This window comes from Neopsephotus bourkii, unplaced genomic scaffold (assembly GCF_033783945.1).
Source record: "Neopsephotus bourkii isolate Nb327-2 ecotype Australia unplaced genomic scaffold, CSIRO-AGI_Nbou_v1 NB_909, whole genome shotgun sequence".
Lineage (NCBI taxonomy): Eukaryota > Metazoa > Chordata > Aves > Psittaciformes > Psittacidae > Neopsephotus > Neopsephotus bourkii.
In genome coordinates this window covers 250,567-276,543 of record NW_026901403.1, presented here as the reverse complement: position 1 = coordinate 276,543, position 25,977 = coordinate 250,567, and the positions used below count along the sequence as shown (strand labels likewise).

Below are 25,977 nucleotides of genomic sequence, written 5' to 3'. Positions count from 1 at the left end.
ACTGGGAAACCCACCGCGCGCGGGCAGGGATCGGCTCTTCCGCACCCTGCTGGAGGCACGGAGCGCTGCGGCCTGCCCGACAGCCGCCATGGCTCCTCCTCCGACTACAACTCCCAGCAGCCCTTTCGCGGCACTGCACTCCCGCCTCCACCTCGTGATGATTGGTAGAGCCCGCAGCGAGACTCTGTGCCCTTTTCTATTGGCTAGCAGAGCTGTCAGTCACGAGGTGGCCGGCCGCCGGGAGGGCAGGCCGTAGGAAGTATTCTCGAACGCGAGTTACTCTATTTGCGCGGAGTTTGGTTAGCTGTTGGTGCGAGGGGGGTAGTGGCGCAGTTGGCGTGGCGCATGCGCAGAGCGGCGCGGGGCGAGCGGCGGCGGGGGGTGCTGCTGAGCCCCGGACAGCTGAGGGGGTAAACAGGGGCCGGGCCGGGGTACGGCGGGGCCTGCGTTGGGGGCTCCGGGGGACGAGGTCCGGGGCTCGCGGTGCTCCTCCGGCTGTTCCTTCCGCGTGTCCTGCGCTGCCCCCTGCATGGATGGAGCCTCGCAACTTCCAGTGCCCGCGGCGCCCGGGAGGCCTGACAGGTAACGGTCCCAGGGCCGGCCCGAGCCCGCGCAGCCCCCCCGCCCTGTCAGCGGCCCCCGTGCCCGGGGCAGGCGGGTCACCGGCCCCGCGTCCCTTGTGCCCCTTTCCTGACGGTGCCCCACTGCTATCCCTCTCTTTCCTGGCGGTTACCCCCGCCCCAGCTCCCATCCCAGGCACTCCCCACACCTCTTTTCTAGGAGCCTGACCCCATCTCAATTGAGAAGCCCCCGCTTTATCCATCCCTCCCATTATCCTCCCTTTTATCCCCCCATTTATCCATTCCTTCTCTACCCTTCCCCTCCTTTATCCATTCCGTCTTTATTTCTCCCCCCCTTTATCCTCCCCTTTATGCAGCCTCCCCCTTTATCCAGCCTCTCCCCCTGCTAACAAGCACCTCTTTCCCTTTCAGCTCTGATGATACCTGCATCTTCTGGCTGGTCCTACCCCCTTGCCAGGTTCAGCCTCTACTTCCTCACTCCTCATTCCCCCTCCTGCATCTGGTGCTGCCCTGTCCTCACTTTCTCCTCCCCTTTACTAAGGGCTGACTCTGCCCTGCTTGCCTTTCCCGTGCTGAAGTCTTCCCGTGGAGCTTTCAGTGAGTGTCCTGCAGCCCTTTCCCTTGGGAAGCAGATGAGCTTTTTCTCTGCCAGCGTCTGCTGCCTGAACTCCTTCCTGCAGCTCCTGAGCCATGTGGGTCTTGCCATTGGTCTGTTACTTGGGCTGGGCTGGTGAAGGGTGGCTAGAGGATGCCTGAGCTATAACCACCCCGTGGGCATAGCAGTTGTCTGGACATGGCTGTCCTCTTGTGCTGGCTCTGTCAGCTCCAGGATCCCACCTCTTCTCCTGCCCACCTCTGTTGTAAGCAGCTGCTTCCTCTTTTGTTGGCTGGCTCCCTCTGTCCTGAGCACTGACTGCTGCTCCTGGTGATTCCTTCAGCCATTGCAAAACCTTGTTCTGAGGTGTCTGCTGCTCACCAGGTCCTTTGCCTCCTGTTTCTCGAGGGTTGTTAAAACCAGTCTCTATGTATCTCTCTTCATTTGATCTGTGACCTCTTAGAAAATCAAGGTAAAGAGGAAAGGGAAAATAAGTGGTGAGGCTAAAGTTGGGGCCTAGGTGGTGTTTGGATGGGTGATGTCATTTGTAGATGCTTCAGGGCAGGGTCAGAGCAAGCTTCCTTTGGGATGAGCTGTGTATCTGCAAGGCTTGGAGCGTGCAGAGTGCTGCTTTTTTCTTCAGTGACCTTGAGTTTGGAGACTGGGAAGCTTGGGTGCATCAAACAGGGAGGAGTTGGGTTGCTCATTTAGTGTCGCTCATTCAAGAATGATCCCCAGAAGTCCATTTGGAAGTGGACTTTTCCAGGAGCTGAAAGGGCTCGGAAGGTGCTGTCAGTGTCAGCCCAGAGCTGGAGCCTGCAGAGATCCCTGCCTTGTTAATTTTTGACTGCAGGTTTAAAGGCCGAGTGTTGCGAAAGGTTCTTCTGCCTCTGAAGCTTTGTGTTACAGGAGCAGAAGAGGCCAGGAGTGACCTACAGCTGACTGCACCTCTCTGTGCTTCTGGGTGCAGTGTGAGGAGACTGGCACTGTGGCTGAGGTGACAGCTGGAGCTAGAGCCTGGGTTTTGAGTCCTGCCTGGGTGTTCCAGGCAGGTTGGGAACAGTGAGGGATAACAGAAGGTTGTCCTGCCTTGGAACTGAGTGCAGAGATGCCCTTGAAGAGGGAGAGAGAAATGTGCTCCAGTGTCAGCTAAGGGTCATCATCTCTTAGGTGTAGTCAAAGGGAAGCTCCCTGTGGGGTCATCAATGGTAGCAGTAGTGCAGATTGATCCAAAATCGTTCTTTGTCACTGGGACTTAATCCTCTCATTTCAGCATGAGTTGGTTGAGCAAGTTTTATTCAAAGACAGAGAGCTGCATGAATGGGTTAGGAAACAGTATGTCTAAAAGTTAGGGGGGTTGCTGAAAGAGGAGCATCCTATACCAATTTACATGCCTTTACTGATAACAAATGGCCAGAGGTTTCAAAGGAGCTTTGTGAAGCCTATAGGTGGCTGAGACATTGGAGTGGCAGTTGATTCTTGTCAAAATATTGATATGTATTTTCCAGAAGACCTACAAATCTTGGGACATTTTATGCCTTATGCCATGGTCAAGTCATAATGTAATTAGAAACTTGTTCTACGTGTACAGTGGTGTGGTTAGTATAGCCTTTAGCATTAAGAGCAACCCTGGGAGAAGCACTTGGGGGTGTGGGTGGATGAGAAGCTCCCCAGGGCACATCAGTCTGGCTTGAGCCTGGGACCCCCCCCATGTGCTGGGCTGCACCCGCACAGTGTGAGCAGGAGCTCAGGGAGGGGATCCTGCCCCTCTGCTGTGCTCTGGAGAGACCCCTCCTGCAGTCCTGATCCAGCTCTGGGGCAGCAGCACAAGAGGGACCTGGAGCTGTTGGAGCAAGGCCAGAGGAGGCCATGGAGCTGCTGCGAGGGCTGGAGCAGCTCTGCTCTGGAGCCAGGCTGAGAGAGCTGGGCTGGGGCAGCCTGGAGAAGAGAAGGCTCCTGAAGGGGAGACCTTAGAGCAGCTCCAGTGCCTGAAGGGGCTGCAGGAAACCTGGAGAGGGGCTTGGGACAAGGGCCTGTAGGGACAGACCAAGGGGAATGGCTTCAACCTGCCCGAGGGGAGACTGAGATGAGCTCTTAGGCAGAAGCTCTTCCCTGTGAGGGTGCTGAGGCGCTGGCACAGGGTGCCCAGAGAAGCTGTGGCTGCCCCATCCCTGGCAGTGCTCAAGGCCAGGTTGGACACAGGGGCTTGGAGCAAGCTGCTCCAGTGGAAGGGGTCCCTGCCCGTTGCAGGGGCTGGAGCTGGAGGAGCCTTAAGGTCCCTTCAACCCAAACCATTCTAGGATTCTATAATGCTTGTTTCATAGCAGGATCTCTACATGTGTTAACTCAAGTACTATGTAACTGTCATTATTCATGGTGTGTGTGAGTCTGGGATTGCGACCACTTGTAGCTAATGGACAATGTCTGATGTGGAAAGAGACAATTTGGGACTTTTTGTCTGTGATTCCATGATCATTTCAGGTTGCCAAAGTCTTTGCAGTAGTGGAATACCTGTAGAGTAACAAAAACCCCCAGCTCTGTGAAGGCAAGAAAGGCTCTTAAGAGTCTTCTCAGCCAAGCATATACAACACAGCCTTGGATGTTGGTATTAGCATCTTTAAAGTCAGTTTTGCTTTAAACTCTGTCTTATTCCACTTTGTTAAGCACAGGGTTTATTTTGTGGATGATCTTCTTGATCTGTATCCTTTAAGAAATAAAGTTAACATGTGTTGGTGAGCTGTTCAGAACACCTCTGAGTTACTGACAATGACCTGTCCAGAGAGTTGGGAAGCTCCACAACACATCTGTAACCCTAAAACCACTCACATGTGCTTTGCTGCACTCCCCTGCCCAGTGGGAGAAGGTATCAAATGCTATGGCAGAGGAGACTTGGTTGATAAGCAAGAGAATTTGAGTCTTTCTTCAGGAGCGGTAGGTTTTGAGGGGGTTGAATGTTTGAGGTCCCTTTGGGGTCTAAAGAGCAAAAGAAACCCAAACTGCTCTTACAGAGGAAGACAAGCAGGCCCTGGCAGGGAGGAAGTCAGCTGGATGCTGCCTGGAGAGGGGAACTGCAGATGGTGGTTGGGAGTGTTGTAGGGAAGCTCTGAGAAGAGTGAGACACTGAGATCTGCTGGAATATTGTCCCTCGTGTCTCTTGACAGTGTACTTTGTAATAATGGATCATTCACTTCTCTGGAAAAAGTTAAGTGTCACTAGCCACTGGTCACAAGCAGTGAGGTTGGGTGGCTCGTGTGTTTAATAGGCCTACAGAGAGGAGGGGAGCCTTGGGATATCAGCTTAAAGGTAAGAAGTTCTTAAGAGCCCCTGGCCTGAGGGCTGAACTGTTGAGGTGTCACAGTGATAGAGGGTCTCTCTGCCCCATTGTAGCTATGGATGGAGAGAGCATCTCTGTACACTGGAGGGTTTGGTAAGGAGGGCAGTCTGTGGGGATCTAGCCCAGGAGAAGGGCAGGTAGAGGCTTTTTATCTGGGAAGGATATCTGGATTCATACTGTCATGGTTTAAGCCCAGCCAGTAACTCAGAACCATGCAGCCACTTGCTCACTCTACCCCTTCTTCGGTCCCCTGCTCCCAGAGGGATGGGGAGGAGAACCAACAGAATGAAACAGCCTTGGGTTGAGATAAGAACAGTCCAGTAACTAAGGTGTAACACAAACCACTGCTGTTGCCACCAATAATAATGATAAGGGAAATAACAAGAGAAGAGAATACAACCGCTCACCACCCACCGACCGATACCCAGCCTGACCCAAGCAGTGATCTAGCCCTTTCGGGTAACTGCCCCCAGTTTCTATACTGGGCATGACGTGCTGTGGTATGGAATACCTCTTTGGTCAGTTTGGGCCAGGTGTCCTGTCTCTGCTTCCTCCCAGCTTCCCCTCCTCCCTGGCAGAGGATGAGACTCAGAAAGTCTTTGGTCAGAGTAAGCATTACTGAGTAACAACTAAAACCATCGGTGTTATCAGTGCTGTTCCCAGGCTGAAAGTTGAAAACACAGCACTGCACCAGCTACTAAGGAGAAAAATGACTGCTGCTGCTGATCCCAGGACACATCCCTGCATGCTTGGTCTATCCAAACCTGGGGCTGCTTTTTGAATTAGCAGTTCTCTGTCTTGGAGAACGTGGCAGAGAATTGTTCCTGGAAAGCACATCCTCATGGATGTCTCCAGCAATGGAGCTTATCCAGCCCAGCTGGCATGTGTGTGTAGATCTGGCCTTGGACATAAGCAGCAACGGGTCTCCTGTGTGCTTACCTCTCTGCTGCAGAGTCCAGAGGATCCACCTGCCCTTGTGCTGAGGTGCTTTGCTGCTTCCTCTCCCTCCCATGCTTGTGAGCTCTTCAGAAGGCAGTTGGTGGTGTCTGCTTATAGACTCCATCTCCATAAAGAAGCAGAACAATACCTATGGAAAACCAGAGGCCAAGTATCAAAATCTGACCACTTCATCATCTTACTACAAGAATTAGCATGAAATACTGATGATCAGACACAGTCATGGTGCTGCCTCTTGCTGTTAACTGTGGGAGGGAAGCAACTCTTGCTTAACATGAGTGAGTGAAGGTAGAGGTGCTTAAAACATGAGGTGTCCTCCTGGTGTCTTTCTTGGAGCTACTTCTGGAGTAAAAAGAATATGGATTAAATACACTTGTGATGAACTAGTATGTAGGGAGTAGCTCAGTTTCAGGCTGATCCGTGGATTCTGGGGGAGCGTGCCTTTTGTCTGTGTTACACTGGATTGATCCTATGGCTACCCTGAAAGTCTGCTTGGGAGCCCACTGCGAGAAACCTGGCTTTTCTGTATGTCTGGATGGTGATTCTTGCTGTCTATAGGTCTAACAAGATTTCTGTGTTCATGGAGGAGCCAGCTGTGTTAGGAAAGCAATTGAAACTTCCACCTGGAGCAAACTCTGCTGTCAGGAAGAATGAATTCCTGGTACTTCCTACCCATGGGGAGATGCCTGTGTATGCACACTACCAGGTTTTGGGAAGCAGATGGAAGCTGAAGCCCAGGGCATGGGAGCTCGTGGGATGCAGGAACCTCATGGTTTCGCTGTGCACAGCAGGTCTACCTCATTCTACAGGCTTTAGCTTAGTGCATTAAATATGGAATATTTAGGAGGGTGGCAAACTCTCATTCCTCCTGGATATACAACTTGCAATAGTCACCCCTTTCCTAGTGCTAATGTAATTGGGTGTCCAAGTGATGGCACTTGATGGGTGGCTGATTCCAAAGAAACACTTAATGTCCTTTTTTGGGGGGTTGGTTTTTGGCTGATAATCAAATGTAGTAAATGAGAGAGGAGAGGTGGCCACAAATATCGATGACTTCTTTACTCATGGTGTAAGAGGTGGAGGCGCTGGCACAGGCTGGACAGGGGTTGAAGCAAGCTGCCCTAGTGGAAGGTGTCCCTGCCCATGGCAGGGGGTTGGAACTGGATGAGCTTTAAGGTCCCTTCCAACCCAAACCAGGCTGGGATTCTATGAGTGGACATGGAATGGTTGGAGGCAAGCTGTGAACCAGATGCTGCCCTGGACTGGCAGGGTCTTTGGCGCAGAAACACGGCTTCTCTGGGCTGGGTAATCCTGGAGTTCTGCTTGCTGGGAATTCCTCTGCGAACTCAGGATGTTCTTCAGTCTTGCACTGCTCCTTCTCATCCTCGAGTTTCTTCAATGAGCCTTTATACAAAGCTTTTCACTTCTTAGCCACTGCTATTGAAGTGCTTGACATTGTATATGACTGGCCTAAGGTTTGTATGCCTGCCTTTAATTTCTTCCTGTTCTGTCCTGCAGGTAATTAAATGTCCTCTGTGTGGATCTTTGCTCTGGTGGCATGCTTGGATGTACAGCAGCTCTTCCGATAGCTTCTTTTTGTCTGCCCCATCACAACAAGATGGCAAAAGCAAACATTACCAGAGACATCATCCACAGACAGATCAAGGTATGTGTTAGCCAAGTGTTGCTCCTGGTGAGTGGACAGCACATAGAGGATTGGTGTTCATGGCCTGGGAAATACTCGTGGTGTTGCCTTTACTTCGGAAAAGATTCTTGCATATTGATAAGCTGTGTAAGAAGCTTAAGAGAACAAATACATAGGACCTGTTACTATCCTTAATGAAGAGGTGGGCTGAAGTATGGCAGAACAGGAATACAGCTCTTCTCCCTAGCAGGAGCTCCCTGTGCTAGTTTGACATCAGCAGGTCTGTTCCTTTTGAATACAAGGATCAAGAGAGGAATACAGCTACTTGTGTTTGAGCACCAAAAAGGACCCTTAGCTAGCTCCCCACATGAGCTTTCTGTCTGCTGCTTTCTGTGTTCTCTTTGTGTGATCTTGCCATCAGAGGTATTTTCTGACTGCAGTAAAGCTAATGATCTCTGTCTCAGTCTTCTGGCTCTCTTTCTTTACAAAGTGCTGTGTTGCTTCCTTTGTGTAGAGAAAAACTTGTCCTGTGGTCGCATCAGTCATCTGATGGCTGCATTTGGTGAAAGATCTCTTAACGTGAAAGGACCAGCTACATCAGACACAATTGACAATTATTGCTTGGACTCAGAAGCCTTAAATCACTTGCAGCTTTGCTGATAATCAGCATTCATGCAAGTGGGCTGGTAGTGGCCAGAATAAGGAACTAGGAGCTTGAATGCTCTCTCCACTTTGCAGTTTGGTACCACACTTTGTGGTATGAATTTGTGATTTAATCCATGTACATAGATTTGTTTTGCTGTTCTAACAAGGAAGGGATGGGTCTGTGCTTAGAGCCTTAGCCTGGCACTCTTTCACACTCTCTGCTCTCTTAGACTTTAATGCCTGACCTTGGGAAGATTTCTAAGTCTGACACTTCCTTGTGGGAAAAGCAGTACCTCAAAGCCACTGGGGTTGCCATAACAAGGCAATTAGAACTGCTGCACCTTGCACTGTGCCTAAGAGTGTTTTGGGAATATTATCATATAAAAAGTGATTTGTCCTATAAAAAGCCTGTTTTGCTTCTCCTTTCCCCCTTTCTTTCTGTCTCCATTTTGTTTTCCAGTAGCTTTTGCTGTGTGGAGTTCATTACTTCATATGGGGCTGCAGAGCTGTAATGTGGTGTGCCAGTTCTCTGTGACTGCTAACATGCTCCTAGTACCTAATCTAATGTTTAATACCGGTGCTCCCATCCCTAGATGGTGCTAAGGAAGCCTTAAGTTATCTTCACCTGAGTGTAGCATGGCACGAGATGAGACCAAGGAATGAACCTCCTTGGACATTATATGTTCCATTCAGAATATGACTTGCATTCCCTGGTCCTCAGGCCTGCCTCTGCAGTTGGCCTTCTTTCATCGAAGCCATCTGCTCATGCATCTGCAAAGCCTGTGAGATCACAGGGGAAACAACTGCCCTGCTTTTCTTCACCTTCATTTGTACTGACGCAGTCCTGTGGCAGCTGCTCTCCTCTCTGTAGAACAGGCTGTGCTGTGGCACTGCAGCTACGTGCTCCCACTCCAGTCCTGCTGAAAGAAGCCATCTCTGAAGGATGCTGTCCAGTGATGTGCCCCAGTATTTGCCCTGTGGTGGTGGTGGTGGTGCTTCAGGGCAGGATCTGTGCAATGACAGACATCTCCTGAGCAGCTGTGCTCTAGTACTGCAGTGGCTGCTGAAATCCTTGCCAAGAGATAACGACAGGCATTGCCAAGCTCTTTTGTCTCTCCTGGTTATAGCCCAAAGTAGGCACAATATTCTGCCCTAGTGTGGGCATCAAATCTTGTCTTGGCCACCCAGCTGGAGCTTAGCAATGAGAAAAAAGTCACTTTAAACCAATTCAGGGGCAAGAATTACACACTACCTATCTGGAGATGATGCAAATGACATCTCCTTCCTACTGGACAGGTACTTGATGCTATGGACACCCCAGTACTTGGCAAGGTCCCAGCTTGAGATTTGAACCTTCTTTTAAAGGGCAAAAGGAGTGTTTTGTTTGCTGTAGCGAGTGTGCTGCTTTTTTGCCTCCTAGGAGAGGGGTGCGCTGGGCTTTGAGCGACACTATCACGTCACCGACCCTTTCATTCGACGCCTGGGCCTAGAAGCAGAGCTGCAGGTAAGTGGGTTGTGCTTAAAGAGCAATTAGGGCTACTTGTACAGCAGGAGTATATGAAATTCTCTCTTGTATGGGATAGATGCTGATTACTTAGTCCCCTAGACTGCATTAGAGCCAGGAATAGCTCAGTGAGAGCTTGTGTGAGCTTTCTGCATTACCTAACACACACCTACAGGAGCCTTTAACGAGTGTGTAGCAGCTAATCCCAATAGTGGTGCCTGAAGAAGGCAACTGTCAACTGTTCAAGATCCTCAGCTGGAATGTTGAAGAGGGTAATGTGTTGCCTAAAGAATAGGTTGTTGTCTTGCAGTCTGACACAGCTTAAAAAGATCTTAAGATTCTCTTGGTTTGGGGGAGGACAGATTCTTTTGTTCCCCTTTTCAGTTGCATCTCCTGTATTAAACACTGCTCAATGCTCCCCTAGTCTTCCCTGGGACAGTTGTTTGGATGAAGATGGGTTATACAGTCAGCCAGCAGCAAGGTGCATCTAAAGCAGTTACCAGAAGTGCATTTCCCATGCGTTCCCAGAGAACCTGTACATGTAATTTGTCAGCCTAGCCAAGGGCTTTGGAAGCAAAGTCACCTTTCCATGTGTGCAGCAGCAATTTCTCTGTAGCCTCTGAGATTCAACTGCCATTTTATTCAACACTACCTATTTTTGGCTTATTTATTTCATTTTGCCTCTTCTAACCCAACTGCTAGAGCATGACTGGAGGTGCTTATCTGCTATGTGGGTGGGTTTTTCCACATTGGAACAAGCTGTTATGTGTGGGGAGCTCTCTGTGTCCTTGTCTTGGAGCAGCTCTGTTTGAGAAGTCTGAAGTTTGTGTAATCCTCTCTTCCCATTATGTTTTCTTCCTCAGGGTCACTCTGGGTGTGTCAACTGCCTTGAATGGAATGAAAAAGGAGAGTAAGTATGTGGCGTGGCCCAGGGGATCAACCAACTGATAACCGCAGGTTCTCCCAAGAGTGAGATGCTTCCCATTCCTAGTAAAGCTCCAGCTCCAAGTTTTGAACTATAGTAGAGCTCACACTTCAAAAGCAGTTTTATTTTGTTAAATAGATCTGTATATTATTAGAAATGCCCTTTTGGTGAGTTCAGAAGAGAAATGGTCAGCCTAAGAAGTGGAGATTGAAGCCTGCTTCTCTTCTCTTAAGTGCTATTACGGATTAGAATGGAGCTTTAGGATTTGCCCAGCTGGTGGTGACCCCACCCCCTTCCCAATGCTCTTAAAAGCTTCTGCTGGGGGACAAATACATAGGGGAGTGAGGCAGAGCACTAAGTCCTCTGCAGTTTTAGAGGGAAACTAAATACAAGAGCACTATCTGCATGAGAAATGACTGGGTGGAAGGAAGAGCATGTATTTCTTGCCATGCCTCTCACAAGATCCCAAGTCTGATGCTCTTTAGAATGACTTCCCAGTAAAAATGTGTTCTTGAAAGAGATCTGGCTACAAGGAAGTAAGTTTAAACAAGCTGATGGTTGGGGATGTCAAAGCTTTTGCTTCATTGACAAAGATGTAAAAGCAAACAGCACCTTGTAATGTCACTGCCACACCCTGCACTTAGTGAATCACTACATGAGCCCTGGCTTGGGACTGCTTGGGCCCATCTGAAGTCCAGGAATGAATGCCTTGGCTTGGGCTTGGGGATGATGTTCATGCAGCCAGGCTAATAAGCAAAAAGGAGGCTCTGCATTTTGTTGTTGACCAAATGCTCCTATTGTCTTCCGCTGTGCCACTGGAGTCTGTGCTGAACCAACAAAACCCACTCACTTTGTTATCCATGGAGTTGCTGTTTGGCTGGTTTAGCTCCCTAAACTGGCTCAATGGATGGGTGCATGGGGAGCAGCAAGAACACACAGCTGAGAACAGAGAGGAGAAGTGGGCTTCTTAGAGCTGAATTAACTTACTGGGTGCCTGTGGTCAAAGCACTGCAAGAAATTTGTCACAGCTTAGAACAGAAGAATATATGATGCATATTTCTCTTCTGCTTCTTTTAGCTTGTTGGCCTCTGGCTCTGATGACCAACATACTATTGTCTGGGATCCTCTGCACCACAAGAAGCTCCTTTCTATGCACACAGGACATACTGCAAACATCTTTTCTGTCAAGGTATATCATTAGATAGAATGAACAACTATCAAAATGATCAACCTGAGCAGCAAGAGAACAGATCCTTGCTGGGAAACATTGGCCTGCAAGCAAATTGCCCCGCCCCCAAAAGCAGGATTCAGTATTGCTAATGCTAGGAAAAAATACCTGCACTTCTTAGGTTTTGCAGCTCCCACGTTTATTTCATGCTCCCTATAAAGTCAAAGGGAATGATTGTAGCAGATTAGGATGTGTGATGAAGAGACTATTTTGTGTGCTGCTGTAGCTGGTGCCTCCTGAGTGTGGGTGCGTTGCGACGTAGGTAAGACCCCAGGTCATCCTGTGTTCCTAAACCTGTGGGAACAGGCTCAGCACTTCAGGTTTGAATGTCAAATGTGTCTCCCAACAGTTCTTGCCACATTCAGGGGATCGGATCCTCATCACGGGAGCTGCAGATTCCAAGGTGCATGTCCATGACTTGACCGTCAAGGAGACCATCCACATGTTTGGAGATCACACCAACAGAGTTAAGCGGATTGCCACAGCTCCCATGTGGCCTAACACCTTCTGGAGTGCAGCAGAAGATGGGCTCATCAGGTACAAAACTCTTGTTGTTCTGCCCCAGAACGAACTGGATTAGGCTCCATTGCAGTATATGTTATGCACACATCTGTCTCTGAAGAGCTTAAGCTCATTTCTCCCTTTTCTGGATTCATCTCGAAATGTAGACTCCTCTGAAAAAGACTCTCCTCAGCTCCTCTGTTTTCCTCTGCTGCAAAGGGAGGCCAAGAAAGGAGCAGCCACGTTGAGTGGAAGGGAGATACAACACTGAGCAATGTTTTTCTCCACAGTCATTGAGACTCTTCAAAGAATAAAGTTACTATGAGACTGTTCCACTTTTCATACAAGCATACACCAAATGACCTAAAGAACACACGTGGAGAAATGCATGTTCACAGGAAGCTAAGCCTCCCCCTATTCAATAGACAAGCTAAGCCCTCTATTAGTGCTGATTCTGTTACCTGGTGGCACGGATTGACCCTCTCTTCCCTTTGCAGACAGTACGACCTGCGAGAGAACAGCAAACGTTCAGAGGTGCTCATAGACCTCACAGAGTACTGTGGGCAGCTGGTGGAGGCCAAGTGCCTGACGGTCAACCCCCAGGATAACAACTACTTGGCAGTGGGGGCAAGTGGCCCCTTTGTGCGGGTCTACGACATACGCATGATCCACAACCACAGGTAATGGATCTTCTGGGCAGACAGGAGTGGTCCAGGGATCTGGTCAAGGCTCTGGTGGGAACGGGAAAGACAGGGAGCAGTGTCTGGGGCTCACTGTGAAGTTTTGCCCAGTCAGTCTGTGTGGTGTGGAGCAGGCTGGTGAGCACACAGCTGTATAAGCAGGAGGCCTTGCCCTTGTGTGTGAGCAAGAAGTGTCAGTCTAGACCAGGCTTCCAGCAGTTGAATGCTGTGGTTATAAGGCTGTTCTTCTTTCTGGCTAGGAAAAGCATGAAGCAGAGCCCTTCAGCTGGAGTACACACGTTCTGTGACCGACAGAAACCCCTCCCGGATGGCGCGGCGCAGTACTATGTGGCAGGTACAGGCACCTATGCTAGGGGGACACTGATGGGACTTAATGCCTGAAGAAGTGGAGTTCTACCCATGACAGAAGCAACCACTGCTTGGAACAGTTCTCTGATACAGGGATCATCCATGGAATAGTAGTTTATTTCACTTCTATGCTGTGAATTTTTGCTTATGGTACCTACATAACGGGTTACCTGCATATGTTACCTGCATAACACTCCCTGATTTGGCAGTGGTGTGTGGTGGTGAGCTGGCCTTACTTCTTAGATAACTGGGGGGCTATAGGTTTCTTTCTGGAACTGGTCCCAGCAAAGCTGCTGTTCATTGTCATCATTGTCTTTCTGGCACAGAAGAGCAGTGGCTTGCCCTCATTCTGCACGTGAAGCATCAGTGCTGCAGTATCTGGGCAACAAAGGTGACATTCTCTCCAGTGCTTGTTATTTACTACCTTTTTTTCCCCAAAATGTTTGGTTTTTATCAAACTCTTCGACCAGCATGTTCAGCAGACCAGTTCTGACAGTCTTGCTGCTGCTGAGCCCCGCTAGAGGATTTCTTAGGTCTCCTGAATTGGTCATGCAACACATCTGCTGTCTGAAGCAAAAGAACCTGTGTGTGAGCTGAATATTTAGGAGCTTTGGGTTGGTTGTGCTAAGGGCTCTATGAAGGGAGTCTGATGACAGGGTTGAGGATGGAGGTATTTGCTTGCAGATGGCCATGAATCACAGAGGCCAAATCCAAAATGAATCCCTAAAACTGAGATTTACTGGGTTCTGCAGGCTTTGTTGCTAGCAAACTAGTTGTAACCCGGTCTTCATATGGAGATGGCCTTGCAGAATTGATACCTAGAGCTTGTGAAAAGGCAGCTATGCACATTTGTGTGTTTTCATAGAATCATGGGATGGTTTGGGTTCAAGGGACTTTAAAGCTCATCCAGTTTCAACCTCCTGCCGTGGGCAGGAACACCTTCTACAAGACTAGGTTTCTCTAGCGTGGCCTTGAAGACTGCCAGAGATGGAGCAGCCACAGCTTCTCTGGGCACCCTGTGCTAGTGTCCCACCACTTCATGGCAGAGGATTTCTTCTGAAGATCTAAATATGGTGGCTGATGGAAGGATTCAGTAAACATCAGGAGGAAATGGAAAATCACATCATACATTGCTCTCCTACCAACCCCCTGTAGAAGGGAGCAGCTGGGGTGGGACAAAGACAACAGTTGCAAGTGAAGCTGATGTGTATGGACCATTTCTTTCCCCAGGGCACCTTCCAGTAAAGCTTCCAGACTACAACAACAGGCTGAGAGTTCTGGTGGCCACATACGTCACCTTCAGTCCTGATGGCACTGAGCTTTTGGTCAACATGGGAGGGGAGCAGGTAAGGAGGCAGCTGGAAAGCTTCATGTGGGGCTGCGTGTGTTGGGTCACCACACGTTGTTGTGTGTTTAAAAAGGGGTGTAGCCCCTTCTCTGTGAGTCCTATGATTGATTTTTAACCTGCTTTCTGATTCATTCAGCCTAAATGCCTGGTGTTAGGGATTGATTTGTTGTGCTGCCACTGATCAGACTTGAACCACATTCTCTTCAGGTTTCCCAATTCCCATTTTATCTTCTGAAAGAGGGAAAAAAACCCCAGTTCTGGAACTGACCTGTGCAGTCCTAGAGAAGATTTCATAACTCATTCCTGAAACATCAGACTGCTTCTGTAATAGAACCTAGTGAATTAAGGAACTTACGGAAGCAAAGGCCTTCACCTGGAATCTTGATTGCTTTAATTAGAAGTGATATTCATGGATCTTCGTAAAACCTATCAGTGAAATGAGAAAATCCTCCTGCCAGCATTCATCCACATGGATGAAGTAGGACCTTGGCTTGTCCTCGACAGATCTTTCTCACACGTGCACTCATTCTCTTTGAGAGAAGGTGCTGGGTTAGATGAGTTGCAGCTCTGAGTTGAGCTCTCAACTCCTATCCCAGTGTTACACTAGGGCTTTGCAGGGCTGCTTTCCAAGCTTCTCAGGAAATCCTGGTCTCGTCTTAGAGACACTTTTGCCTTGGTTTAGGGTTTTCTCACCTCTTCAGTAAGACAGGGCTCCTGTTTTTCAATGTTCTACTTTCTGAAGCCAGTGCTGGAGTGGGACACACCACTGGTGCTGCTGTCAGCCTGTGTGTACCCATCTTTAACCAAGGTTCCCAGTTAGAAAACTGGAAATAGTAGAATGCAGGGTGGAAGTGAATACCCAGCCAGCCCTGTGTTTCTGTGGCTTGAGCAGCTATGTGTCACTCACTTTTGTCTCATTCTTTTTCTTCATTCCTTAGGTCTATTTGTTTGATTTAACATACAAACAGCGACCGTACACTTTTCTCCTCCCAAAGAAGTGCCACACTTCAGGGGGTGAGTATGATGCTAGCGTGGAAGTGAGTGAAAGGCAGAGGGAAATCGTGTGCTACACAACTCTTTTCAGGGGTCAGCCCAGTCTGGGCAGGTACAAGGAAAATGAAGCAGGGGTTGGCTGTTGCTGGGTTGTTTCTGCAGTGCAGTTCATACCCTGGGTTCTAAACCCCTTCTAGAGAGTGACAAAATGTGCGTCTTGAGGGGAGAAGTGAGATGTTGCATGTGTGAACTAAGGAGAATGCTTAAAGCTGTGCACAAAGAATAAAGTAGACTTCGTAGAGGGCTGAAGACCTGGTATCCTGCCTTCAGTTCAGGGGGAAGCTTTGTGGACAGGCAGGGAAGTGGTATATTGTTTAAACTTCCTAGTAAAATGTTATCCCCTCATGTCTGTTATCCCCTCCTTCACCCATTATGAAGGAGAGAAAACAATTTCTTCCCTAGTCTAAGAATTGGGGGTTAGAACTAAGTGATCTGTAAGGTCCCTTCTAACCCAAACCATTCTGTGACTCTCTGAATCAGGCCTGGCACCAACATCCCTCCTGGTTGAATCAAAGTCATTTATTTGATGAGTAAGTGTATCCAAAAGCCTTTTTATTCTTGGCCCTTTTTCTTCCAGGGCCTGTTCGTGCACACAGATACTGCAGTGCTCAGAGCACTCTGGCACAGTTTGATCTGTGTACTCAGTGTGCTTTAGGCCTTAATCTAACCCTCACATCCTGGTAGCAAACACATGCCCTACCTTTCTCTTATGTCTTGAATGCGTGTGGGTGATCTGGACTGTGGTATCTGGTGAGGTCACGCTTCCACTGGTAGGACAGTGTTTGAACAGGCTCACAGGGGTGCAGCAAATGCTCCTCCCTGTTGGGCACAGAAAGTTCAGGTAAAGGCAGTGTGAGTACAAAGGCTGAGCTTCATGTCTGCACACTGCAGTCGCTGAGCAGTGCAGTGCATGGCTTGGAGAGTGGCACCAGTTTCCCAGGCTGTGAAGCTGCAACAGAAATGCAGGTTGTAGCCATTTAAGATGAGTATTTTGGGTAGAAATGGCAGATGATGTGGCTGCACGACCTTCAGAGGGTTACTTCAGCTTGTAACAGCTCCTGGAGCAGTGGAGTAAGGAAAGAACGGAAGGAAGAAAGCATATAGAATTCCTTTCCTGAATTCCTCCAGTCGTTCTGCTCCTCCTTGTTCTGTTAAACATAGCTCTGTGATTCTTTATCTGAGTGAATCTAAACGAGAAAGTTACTGATGTTAATAAACAGTTCTGCAGTGTTAAATATCAGGCTCTTGGTGATTACTTACTAGAGAGTCTGAAGGCAGTTCAGTTCAAGCTGCCCTCTCTGTGCGTACTTTGTTCTATGTGCATCTATTTTCAAGCATTAGCTTGTATAATCCGCATTGATTGCAGCATGGCTGTGTATTTTTGGTGTCTTTCCTAACCTTCAGAAGTGCAGAATGGCAAAACCTCTACCAACGGAGTGTCCAATGGCATCCACCTCCACAGCAACGGCTTCCGCTTGGCTGAAGGAAGAGCACATGTGAGGTAAGGGGACAGCTCTACCTGCATGAAAGCCCATACTGGTTGTTCTTGTCCCCCTGTACTGGAGGGAGCTGTTTGATTCTATGGTTCTTCCTCTTGCCATGGTTAGGTGCTGCTAAACAAAGTGTGATGTGCAGATTTACTCGGTGTGTTGATTGTTAAGTTGCCTCTGTCCTAAGAGCTGTATTTGCTTCTGGTGTGAACAAGAGTCAGATCAGCCAAGGGTGGCCTAGGAGAAATGTTGTCCATGAGGATTTTTCCCCTCTTTATAATGAATTACTGCAGACAAAATGAAGAAATGACTTTTCAGGCCTGGAATCAGAGTGTTCTTAGTTGTTCTGACCTGCAGAAACTGTGTCTTGGTAAATGGGAGAGGTCGTCAGGTCCAAAGAGCCTTGCTTGCCTTTGCCATTGTTTAGGGGCATCTGAAGCAGCCAGAATTGCTTTACGCCAATGCCACTGGAGTCATTATTCCTGCAGTCTGCATGGGAGCTAGGAACGGGTGGAGAACCCTCCTCTATTGTTCCTGAGGCTCTCTTTTAAGAGCAGAACGCAGCTGGGTGAAGCAGCAGCAGACTGGAAGCACATCTTGCTGCCTGCTTTTCCTCCGGCTGATGAGCCACGGTTAAAAGTCAAGACACAGTTGCTTAATACCATATATGGGTAGTCTGGGTTCTACAAAGTCACTTTGTTCGATGTTTTCAGCTTGTTTCCTCTAGATGGCCCCTCCAGCACAGCAGCAGAGATGTAGCTGGAATGGTGGGCTGCTGAGCATGGGCCTTGTGCAGCTTGGGATGCCTGGTTTCCTGCTGAACTGGTGATCTGGGATTGGCGGTGTTGTTTATCCAGTCAAAGCAGAGCTGTCTGAGGGATTAGATGCTTATAATACCCACTGTTCAATTGTGGGTATATGTTTGTCATATAAATGATGGTCAAAAAGAAACCTTCCTCCTAAGTCCAGTTTATGCAGGTAGAGGATATCTTCTGCCTTTGTCTGACATTTCTGGTATTAGCTAATGCTTGCTGGGACTTATTAAGCTAGAACAAAGCACTGCAGACGGTTAACTGGAGTTCACAGAGAACGTGAGACTTACCTGTGCTCCTTCCTCCTTTCTCTTCAGTCCCCAAGTGGAGTTACCTCCATACCTGGAGAGAATCAAGCAGCAAGCCAACGAGGCCTTTGCTTGCCAGCTCTGGACTCAAGCCATCCAGCTCTACAGCAAAGCAGTCCAGAAAGCCCCCAACAATGCCATGCTATATGGAAACAGAGCTGCTGCCTACATGAAACGCAAGTGGTAAGGAAGCAGAGGGTGTCAGAGGTGACAAAGATCTGGGTAGCACTGATGCCTTATCCACTGTACAGAACATTTGTGTAGAGCAGGGTTGGGGGTTTTGGATCAAGTGGGTCACCTCTGGCATAGAACAAGGGGATTACACAGCCACAGATACTGCACAGGCAAGCACAGCTGGTAGTAGCTCCTCATTTTGCCTGCTGGCATGCTGAGTAATGTTCTGTTCCTTTCCTGTTTCAAAAGAAACCCAAAATCCACTTCTGAGTAACAGCATTATGAGTGTCTGCAAGGGTGTTTGCATTTCTTTGGATAGTTCTGATCTGCATTAGAGTATGGCTCAAAATCTGCTGGCAACAGATGAGGTAATGGTTACAGTGCTTTCTGACTTCATCTCTCATGATAGAAGTTTGTTGTAGGGCTGCCTGGAGTTGCTTTGCTTGCTGCTTTATCCAGGTAACTAGTACTGCAGATAATCAGGCATGACCTGGTGGTTCCTGTATTAGCCCAGCTAACCCACCTTCCCCTTCACTGAAAGCAAACCTCTCTGAGGGATGTGGGAAGTGGCAACTGGTGTCTCAGAGTCTGGGAGAGGTTCTGTCTTCACTGTTGCAAGACACACTGTTAGCCTCTGCAGGAGGTAATGGCTTCTCTGACCAACAGGCAGAGCTGCATCTGCAAGGTACACCTGACTTGTTTTAGTATCTGTCCCCTTGAGCAGAGGAAGACTGAGCAGAATGACTTGCTATGAACATAGTTAAAATAGCTGTGGTCCTTCATCTCCATTTGCTTTGTGAGGATATCCTTCCCCTCTCCCTGCTGAAATCCCCAGGATGAATTCTCCTCTCTTCTTGCCAAGATAAAGAGCAGCCAGCAGTTGTTGTGACTGTTGGTAACTGGCCTACTAGCTGTTTTGCAATAGCAGAGATTTGGGAGCTGCCTCAAAAAGACCTCGGTGTTCAGAGGGAGAAGAACAATAGGTTGGGATTAAGGAATGGAAGGCAGAAGCTGAGTGCTGAGCTCATGAATGACGTTTTCCTTATAGGAAACGTTTTTCCCAAAGGATGTTGGCAGATCTGAACCTTTCTGTGTGTCAGCCCCTGCTTTGCTACAGCTTTCAGTAGCAGGAAGATGCAAAAATGTATGCACGATGGGTTTCTGTGGTGGGCAGTGATTAGAATTTAAATAGTCCTGAGCTGGAATCTGCTCAGGTATAGGGAAGACTGGACAGTTTCCTGCTGCTGGATGGCAGAAGGTGATGGGATGTCGCTGAGTAGCTGGACAGTGACCCATGCTGAACTCCTCTGTCTCTGAGGTGTGCTTGATGTTCGCAGCAGGAGCTGTGCAGGATGCTGCAGGTCTTGCTTTGGCCTCATTCTCTGAATAACAGAGACACATCTCCCCTCTTGCTCAGCTCCACTAAGGTGCTCCTGGTATCTGCAGCACTTCTAAAGCTGTCCTCTTAAAATCTGCTCCTAAGAGCCAGCTCCATCAGTCTCCAGCCCTGCTTTTAGCTGTCCAAGTTGACAGTACTTAGCTGATTCAAACCTGTAACAGTGGGAGAAGTCAGGTCTTGCTTTACATCTCAGTGTTTCCACACCAGTCTCTTGCGCTGGCTGACACTGGGATTCGAGGTTGGAAGGGTTTTGGGGGTGGCAAAGTAGCTAATAGCCCATTCTGCTCTGAACTGATGAGACGCCCATCTGTGTCATCCAGTTCCAAACCCCTGCTACAGGCAAGGACCCCTTCCACTGGAGCAGCTTGCTCCAAGCCCCTGTGTCCAACCTGGCCTTGAGCACTGCCAGGGATGGGGCAGCCACAGCTTCTCTGGGCACCCTGTGCCAGCGCCTCAGCACCCTCTTCTGCCTAAGAACTCATCTCAATCTTATGATGGCTAAGAATAACAACATTCCATCAGCAGTGGTGATCACTGGTCAGCAATAACAGATCCTGTGGCGACCTGGCATTCTCTTCAGAGAAGGTCTTCTCTGTGATGCCTCTGGACAGTTGAGGCTCAGTGCTGGTGCAGCAGGCGTGCAGCCCTGCCTGACTTCTCAGCCTCTGTCAAGCTGAAGGGAATGCCAGCATGCAAAACTCAGCAAGCCTCTCCTGCTTCCAGAGCACAAGCAGAGGCGTTCTTATTCCCACAGCTCTGCAGCTTAGGGGAATCAAGCATAGCCTCCAGGAACTGTACCCAGGATATAAATATCCATTATGATCCCAGTCTGCTGTAACACTTACTTCCAAAACTTAAAGATTTTCCTCTAAAGGTGAGAAAAAACTGCTGCAATAGAGATTTCTCCGTCAGGGTGCTGAAGTGTGCTTCTGTGCCTCCTTCTTGAAGCCTACAAGTGATTGGGAGTGTGGGCAGCAAAAGATGCTACCACACTGTGTGTCCACAAAGGGGCACGCGTGAGCTGCCGTGCTCCGAGGAGGCCCCGCTCTCCTTGCAGAGAGGCCTTGTGTCTGCTTGGCCAGAGGGCTGGAGCATCCTCCATCTTCAAAGGACTTCCCGAAATGTGTTCTATCCGTCAGCTCTGCACAGTCGGTTCTAAAATGGCAGGTCAGGACTTGCTGGGCCTCCCTGCGTGCTCACACTGCAGTCAAGGATCTGGGCTTGGTCAGATGGGGCCTCTGAGAAGCGGTACATGGTATTAGCTCAGAGCTTGTGGGGTGTTTGAGCGCATAGAGAGAGCTGGAAACAACAAGCTTTGAAGTGAAATGAGGGCTGGGAGCAATGGTGGGAAATGTGTGCTGGGAATGCTTGGGCTGTCTAATCCATGCTCCCTTTTCTTCAGGGATGGGGACCATTACGATGCTTTAAGAGACTGCCTGAAGGCCATATCCTTGAATCCGTGCCACCTGAAGGCCCATTTCCGCCTTGCCCGCTGTCTCTTTGAACTCAAGTACGTGGCAGAAGCACTGGAGTGTCTGGATGACTTTAAAGGGAAGTTCCCAGAACAAGCACACAGCAGTGCCTGTGATGCACTAGACAGGGACATCAATGCAGCCCTCTTCTCCAAGAGCGATAACGGTGAGTGCCAATGCCTGCTGTGGTGCTTCAAGGTTATACTGCAATCTAATGATGGGACAAGGAATGTTCTCCTTAAACTGTCCTTCTGAAGTAAAACTCCAATTGGAGAGAGAGATTGATTGTTCTTGTGCACAAAAACTGGCCTGAGCCTGTTCTTTCCTTGTGCCTGGGCCTGGTTTGCTCTTGAGCAAGACTGTGATAAAAGGAATCTGATGTACCCAGGAGATAATGTGGAAGGAAGCTTGTGCTCCAAGCCCTGCTCCCTGCTGGAGTTGTCCTTAACACTCCTCTAAAGCTCTTGGGGTCTCCTGGAGTGCTGTTTGCTTTGAACACGTTCCTCCCCCAGTTGTGATGAGGGAAATCTGTTGTCCTTCCAGCTGAAGACAAGAAAGGGGGTGGCCCCATCCGGCTGCGAGCCACAGGCCGCAAGGATTCCATCTCAGAGGATGAGATGGTGCTGAGGGAGCGCAGCTACGACTACAAGTTCCGATACTGTGGCCACTGTAACACTACTACCGACATCAAAGAGGCCAATTTCTTTGGCAGGTATGTGGCAGTGTGTGAGAGGGATGCAGCGGCAGAATGAGGCAGATAAAGCCTCGTGTAGCCCCATGTGACTGTTCATAAAGTGATGCTGACACTGGTTTGTAGGGTTGAGAAAGATGATAGAAACCCTCCTCTTTGTGCGATTGCGTGAATAACAGGTTCAGTAGCAGACCCATAGAGTTGGGGTAGCGTTTCAGACAGTCCATTTGGGATTGAAAACATGAATCCCAGGGATGGAGGGAACCATCACAGGAAGCTTTATGTGGATCTGTGAGTGTGAGGGATGGCAGCCTGCTGATTATAGAAACCAGCTGAGATTTTCATGTCTGCTAGAGACTAGCTGTGGCTCTAAGCTGTGTTCTCCAGCCTCTGCTCCTCTCACCCTAGCAATGCACAGTACATAGTCAGTGGGTCAGACGACGGCTCCTTCTTCATCTGGGAGAAAGAAACCACCAACCTTGTTAGAGTGCTGCAGGGAGACGAGTCCATCGTGAACTGCCTCCAGCCTCATCCCAGTTACTGCTTCCTGGCTACCAGCGGCATTGACCCGGTTGTACGACTGTGGAACCCCAGGCCAGAGGTAAGAGCTGTGCTTGCTAAAGTAAGGCTGTCTTGGTGTCGTGAGATGTAACACACACTGGGCTTTCCCACTGGGATCTCTTAGGAGTTGCAGCAGCAGTAACCTCTTCAGCCCCAGTTTGGTGCTGGCGTTGCCTTGCTGAGCTCTCTCCCTTCTTGTGTCACAGAGTGAAACCCTGAATGGCCGCGTGGTGGTGGACATGGAAGGTGCTTCCCAAGCAAACCAGAGGCGCATGAACGCAGACCCACTGGAGGTGATGTTGCTGAACATGGGGTACCGGATTACAGGACTGACCAGTGGTGGGGCTGGAGGCTCAGATGATGAAGACAGCTCAGAGGGGCAAGTCCAGTGCCGGCCCAGCTAAAACAGAACTGCCTCTCCTTCCTCTTAACTGTCTGGCTGAAAGGGAACCTAGTTTCCTTGGTCCTGGACTTCCTCTGATGAATGACTGCACTGTTTCGCACTATGCACAGAGTAGGACAAGCTGGCAGGGGCAGGAGCGGCCGTCTCTAAACCATCACCACCACCTCCTCCTCCTCCCCTCACACTACTGAGCAGCATGGCAGTGCAGTCCAGGGTTTGCCTTTAGTGGAATTTAGTCCCAACAGGGGTCTTTGAGTTGTCTGTAAGCAGTGTAAGCTGGTGATGTTGTTTTCCAGAGTTGCTGTATGTTCTGGTACAGGGTTGGCTGCATTCATGCATTTGCAGAGGGAATGTGAAATTCCTGAATAAAATACAAACCTAGGGCAGGGCTTATGGAATGAATGCACTGCAGTGAGCTTGATCTTGAAAGCTTGACTCTGCTTTTGTGCTACCAGCCTGTCTAGAGGCCCCTGGTTTAGGGTTGTTGGCCATAAGACACCTAGTATGTCCCATAACATCTTTCTTCTGGCTTCCATCTCTTAACATTTTGTCACCAGGCGTAGCTGTGTTGTGTTAAGGACTAGATGTTGCCCGTGTTGTCCCTGGGCATCTGTCTTAGTTGATGGATCAGTGAAGGCACTGAGTATGCGCAGCTCAGCAGGGCAGGGGGTGCTTGCCATGGAGAAAGGTGACAGCAAAGAGAGCAGGTTTGAGTGGAGGCTTAGGACTCATGTAACTGAAGCTACTGAGGAAAGGGGCTGGTCTCTCCATTGCCTAAAACACGTGTACCTGTGTTCACCTCCTTTCCACATCGCCCGTCCTGGAGCTGAGAACGTTGCCACCATGTACATGTATCTGAAGTGTCAAGCTTTCAGACAGCAGCATTTGTGTGCAGTCAGCTCTTCTGTCTTGGCCAAGGTGGGCCTCATTGGGCTGGCATCTGATGGGTTAGTGGTTCTCTCAGGAACCCTCCTCCTTCTTCCTTCTCTCCCCACGTGGCTGCAAAGCCAGGAGTGCACCTAGAAATGCAGCAGTGCACTTCCATCCTTTCCTCTGTCATGTCACATGCAGCCCTGATCTTCCCTCCTGCAGTTGCCAAGCACTAACTATCAAACAGATCTTCCACAGCTGTGCTTACAACCGGATCCGAAGAGGTTGTTTTTTCTAGGACTATCAACTAAGACCAAAGAGCCCCTGGAGATCTTCACTGCTCTGTGCTGTCTCATATCTCTTCCTGCTGAAGGTCTGAACATGGACCCCTTGGTCCCAGGGGTGTGAGATGTGTGTCTGGGAGTGTGTGCGCATGTGTGTGTGCTGCATTAGGGCTGTTCTTCCATGTGGTGCAATCCCTGGTCTTCCTGTTGCTGCTGTGGATGAGAGGCCTCCCTTTCCTCCTCTGGCTGCCAAGCACTGATGAGAGAGACTGCACAATTCTGACTGATCGAGGTAACTGCTTCCTCTCCCTTCCAGAACAGTCTTGGACACAAGTGAGCCTTTTACAGGAGGGAAAGAGGCCACAGAGCCTTCTAGCTGCAGCAGCTCTCCAAGGACACTGCTCCCTGCACAGAGAAATCCCCCAGTGGAGTTAACCAGGACCAGGTCTCTACCCCTTAGACAAAGATGTCCATCTGCTCTGTCCCGGGTGGCACTGAGCGCTAGTGACCCCCAGCCTTGTGGGAGCATGGTCCTTACCATCTGGGCACTGCTGAGCTGTGAGGAAGGCTGAGCCAGCCGTCCACTGCTGGAGCAGAGCTCTTCTGGGACAGATCCAGATCCTCACTTGGCTCTGAGGGCATGGTGTAGATGTGCCTGCTCGCTCCATGTACCTGTGTGGGGTTCACAAGGTGTCCCAGGTGTACTCCAGCACTCGGTGCTCTTCCCAACCCAGAGCCAGCAAAAAACCTCTTCTCACTTGGGTGGCTCTTTGCCATGGTCTGGCCTTTTTTTTTCCTTGCTTCAGGCTTCCCTCTTCAATGCAGCCTCTTTTTTTTCTCCTCTTCTCCTCCCACTCAAACTTTGTTTTCCCAGCTCTCAGGAGACAGTGTCTGCACACTGATTTCTAACCAGAGACACCAAGACTGGAGAGCTCTGAAGAGAACAGGCCTCTCCCTCCCCATTCACCTTGTGCTGTGGCAGCTATTTCTTGTTGGGTTTCCCCTTGTGAGCTGTGGGAGAGCTGGAAGATTCCCTGCCTCTGCAGTGGGTTGCTTGTTGTTAATGGCTGCTTTAGTTTAAAGATGAGGAATGATAATGGGAGAGAACAGCCTTTCTGCCTCTGGCCCCTTGTCCTGGGCAGATTACCTGCTCTGTCACTTGATAATGAGGGCTTTGTATTTATTGGTGAAGAAATAAAACCCATGCTGGGGACGTAGGGAGAAGATGTTGCTTTATTGACCTCTGCTGTTTACTTCAACCCCCTCTTTGGGAAAGCTTCTTCCTGCTCTATCTGGTTAACTCTTTCTAGGCTGGGATATGCAGGGATGCCTCCTCTATTTTTGTACTCTAGCAGTGGGCTCTCTGTAAGGAGAGCCCAGGATTCTCTTTAGTAGTGCAATGACCATTGCTTCTCGCTTTTCCAAGTACTAAAGGTGATCAGTCATCTCGTAAACCTTGCCCCTGCAGTTGTAGAAGTAACACACAAGCCTTACTGCCCTCGTTAGAAGGAGCAGAACACTTGATTCTCTGGTCCTGGAAGAGAAAGGGTTAAAGAGATTAAACAATTCTTTCTTCTAGTTTTTTCTTGGTGTCGTTTTGTTTGGGGGATTGATCTGCCTTTGTTCTACCTTTCTGCTCTCTGGAAGTGGATGGGGAGGGAGGAGGGAGGCCCGGGGGGGCTGGGTGTTGTCTACTCAAAAGGGCTTCATGGGGAGCTCCAGAACTCGTTTGGAAGCTGTGGTGGCTGCTGGGTTAGTGCTGATACCGGTTTATCAGGTGTGGGAGCTTGGCTCTGGGAGTGCAAGGAGGCTGGGGCTGTGTTCAGGAGCAGAACCCACCTCTGGCTTGGTTCAGAGCCAGAGCTGCGGATGTTGGGGTGAGGAGGAACAAGCTGGGGCTTGCTGGGGAGGGAGAAGTGACGCATGTGTCTGACAGGGAGAGGAGTGGTGTGAGATGGGGCTGGTTTCTCTGAGTCATGTCTTGTCAGGGTGGGGGATACATCTGATCAAACCCTCATGGAGTCCCTGCTGAGCCCAAGAGTTAGAGGTGAGCAAGGGGGAGGCAAAGAGCCAAGGAGGGAAAGTGGTCCCATCTTGCCTTGTAGCTCATCTCAAAAAGCCTCATGCCCTGAGAAGCAGAGCCCTGGG

At 49.5% G+C, this 25,977-nt stretch overlaps 1 protein-coding gene across 2 annotated transcripts; it reads left to right on the top strand.

The window, feature by feature from the left end:
- Nucleotides 1–187: 187 nt before the first annotated feature.
- On the top strand, nucleotides 188–25,407 carry WDTC1 (WD and tetratricopeptide repeats 1). Of its 2 annotated transcripts, none has more exons than XM_061357659.1 (16): nucleotides 188–310; nucleotides 6,986–7,133; nucleotides 9,178–9,261; nucleotides 10,125–10,171; nucleotides 11,264–11,375; nucleotides 11,764–11,951; nucleotides 12,413–12,595; nucleotides 12,856–12,950; nucleotides 14,195–14,310; nucleotides 15,251–15,326; nucleotides 16,770–16,866; nucleotides 17,985–18,158; nucleotides 20,951–21,186; nucleotides 21,564–21,732; nucleotides 22,120–22,312; nucleotides 22,479–25,407. In XM_061357659.1, the coding sequence occupies exons 2-16, from the start codon at nucleotides 7,026–7,028 to the stop codon at nucleotides 22,674–22,676; spliced, it is 2,076 nt and encodes a 691-aa protein (XP_061213643.1). In that variant the 5' UTR covers nucleotides 188–310; nucleotides 6,986–7,025; the 3' UTR covers nucleotides 22,677–25,407. The 2 variants fall into 2 exon arrangements, with proteins under 2 accessions (XP_061213643.1, XP_061213642.1); XM_061357658.1 differs by lacking the exon at nucleotides 188–310 and adding an exon at nucleotides 355–582.
- The last annotated feature ends 570 nt before the right edge of the window (nucleotides 25,408–25,977 follow it).

Coding starts and splice junctions, on each gene's coding strand:
- WDTC1 (XM_061357659.1), top strand. CDS start 7,026: ATGCTTGGATGTACAGCAGCTCTTCCGATAGCTTCTTTTTGTCTGCCC. Junction 9,262..10,124: donor GCCTAGAAGCAGAGCTGCAG/GTAAGTGGGTTG, acceptor TTTCTTCCTCAG/GGTCACTCTGGGTGTGTCAA. Junction 22,313..22,478: donor TGTGGAACCCCAGGCCAGAG/GTAAGAGCTGTG, acceptor CTTGTGTCACAG/AGTGAAACCCTGAATGGCCG.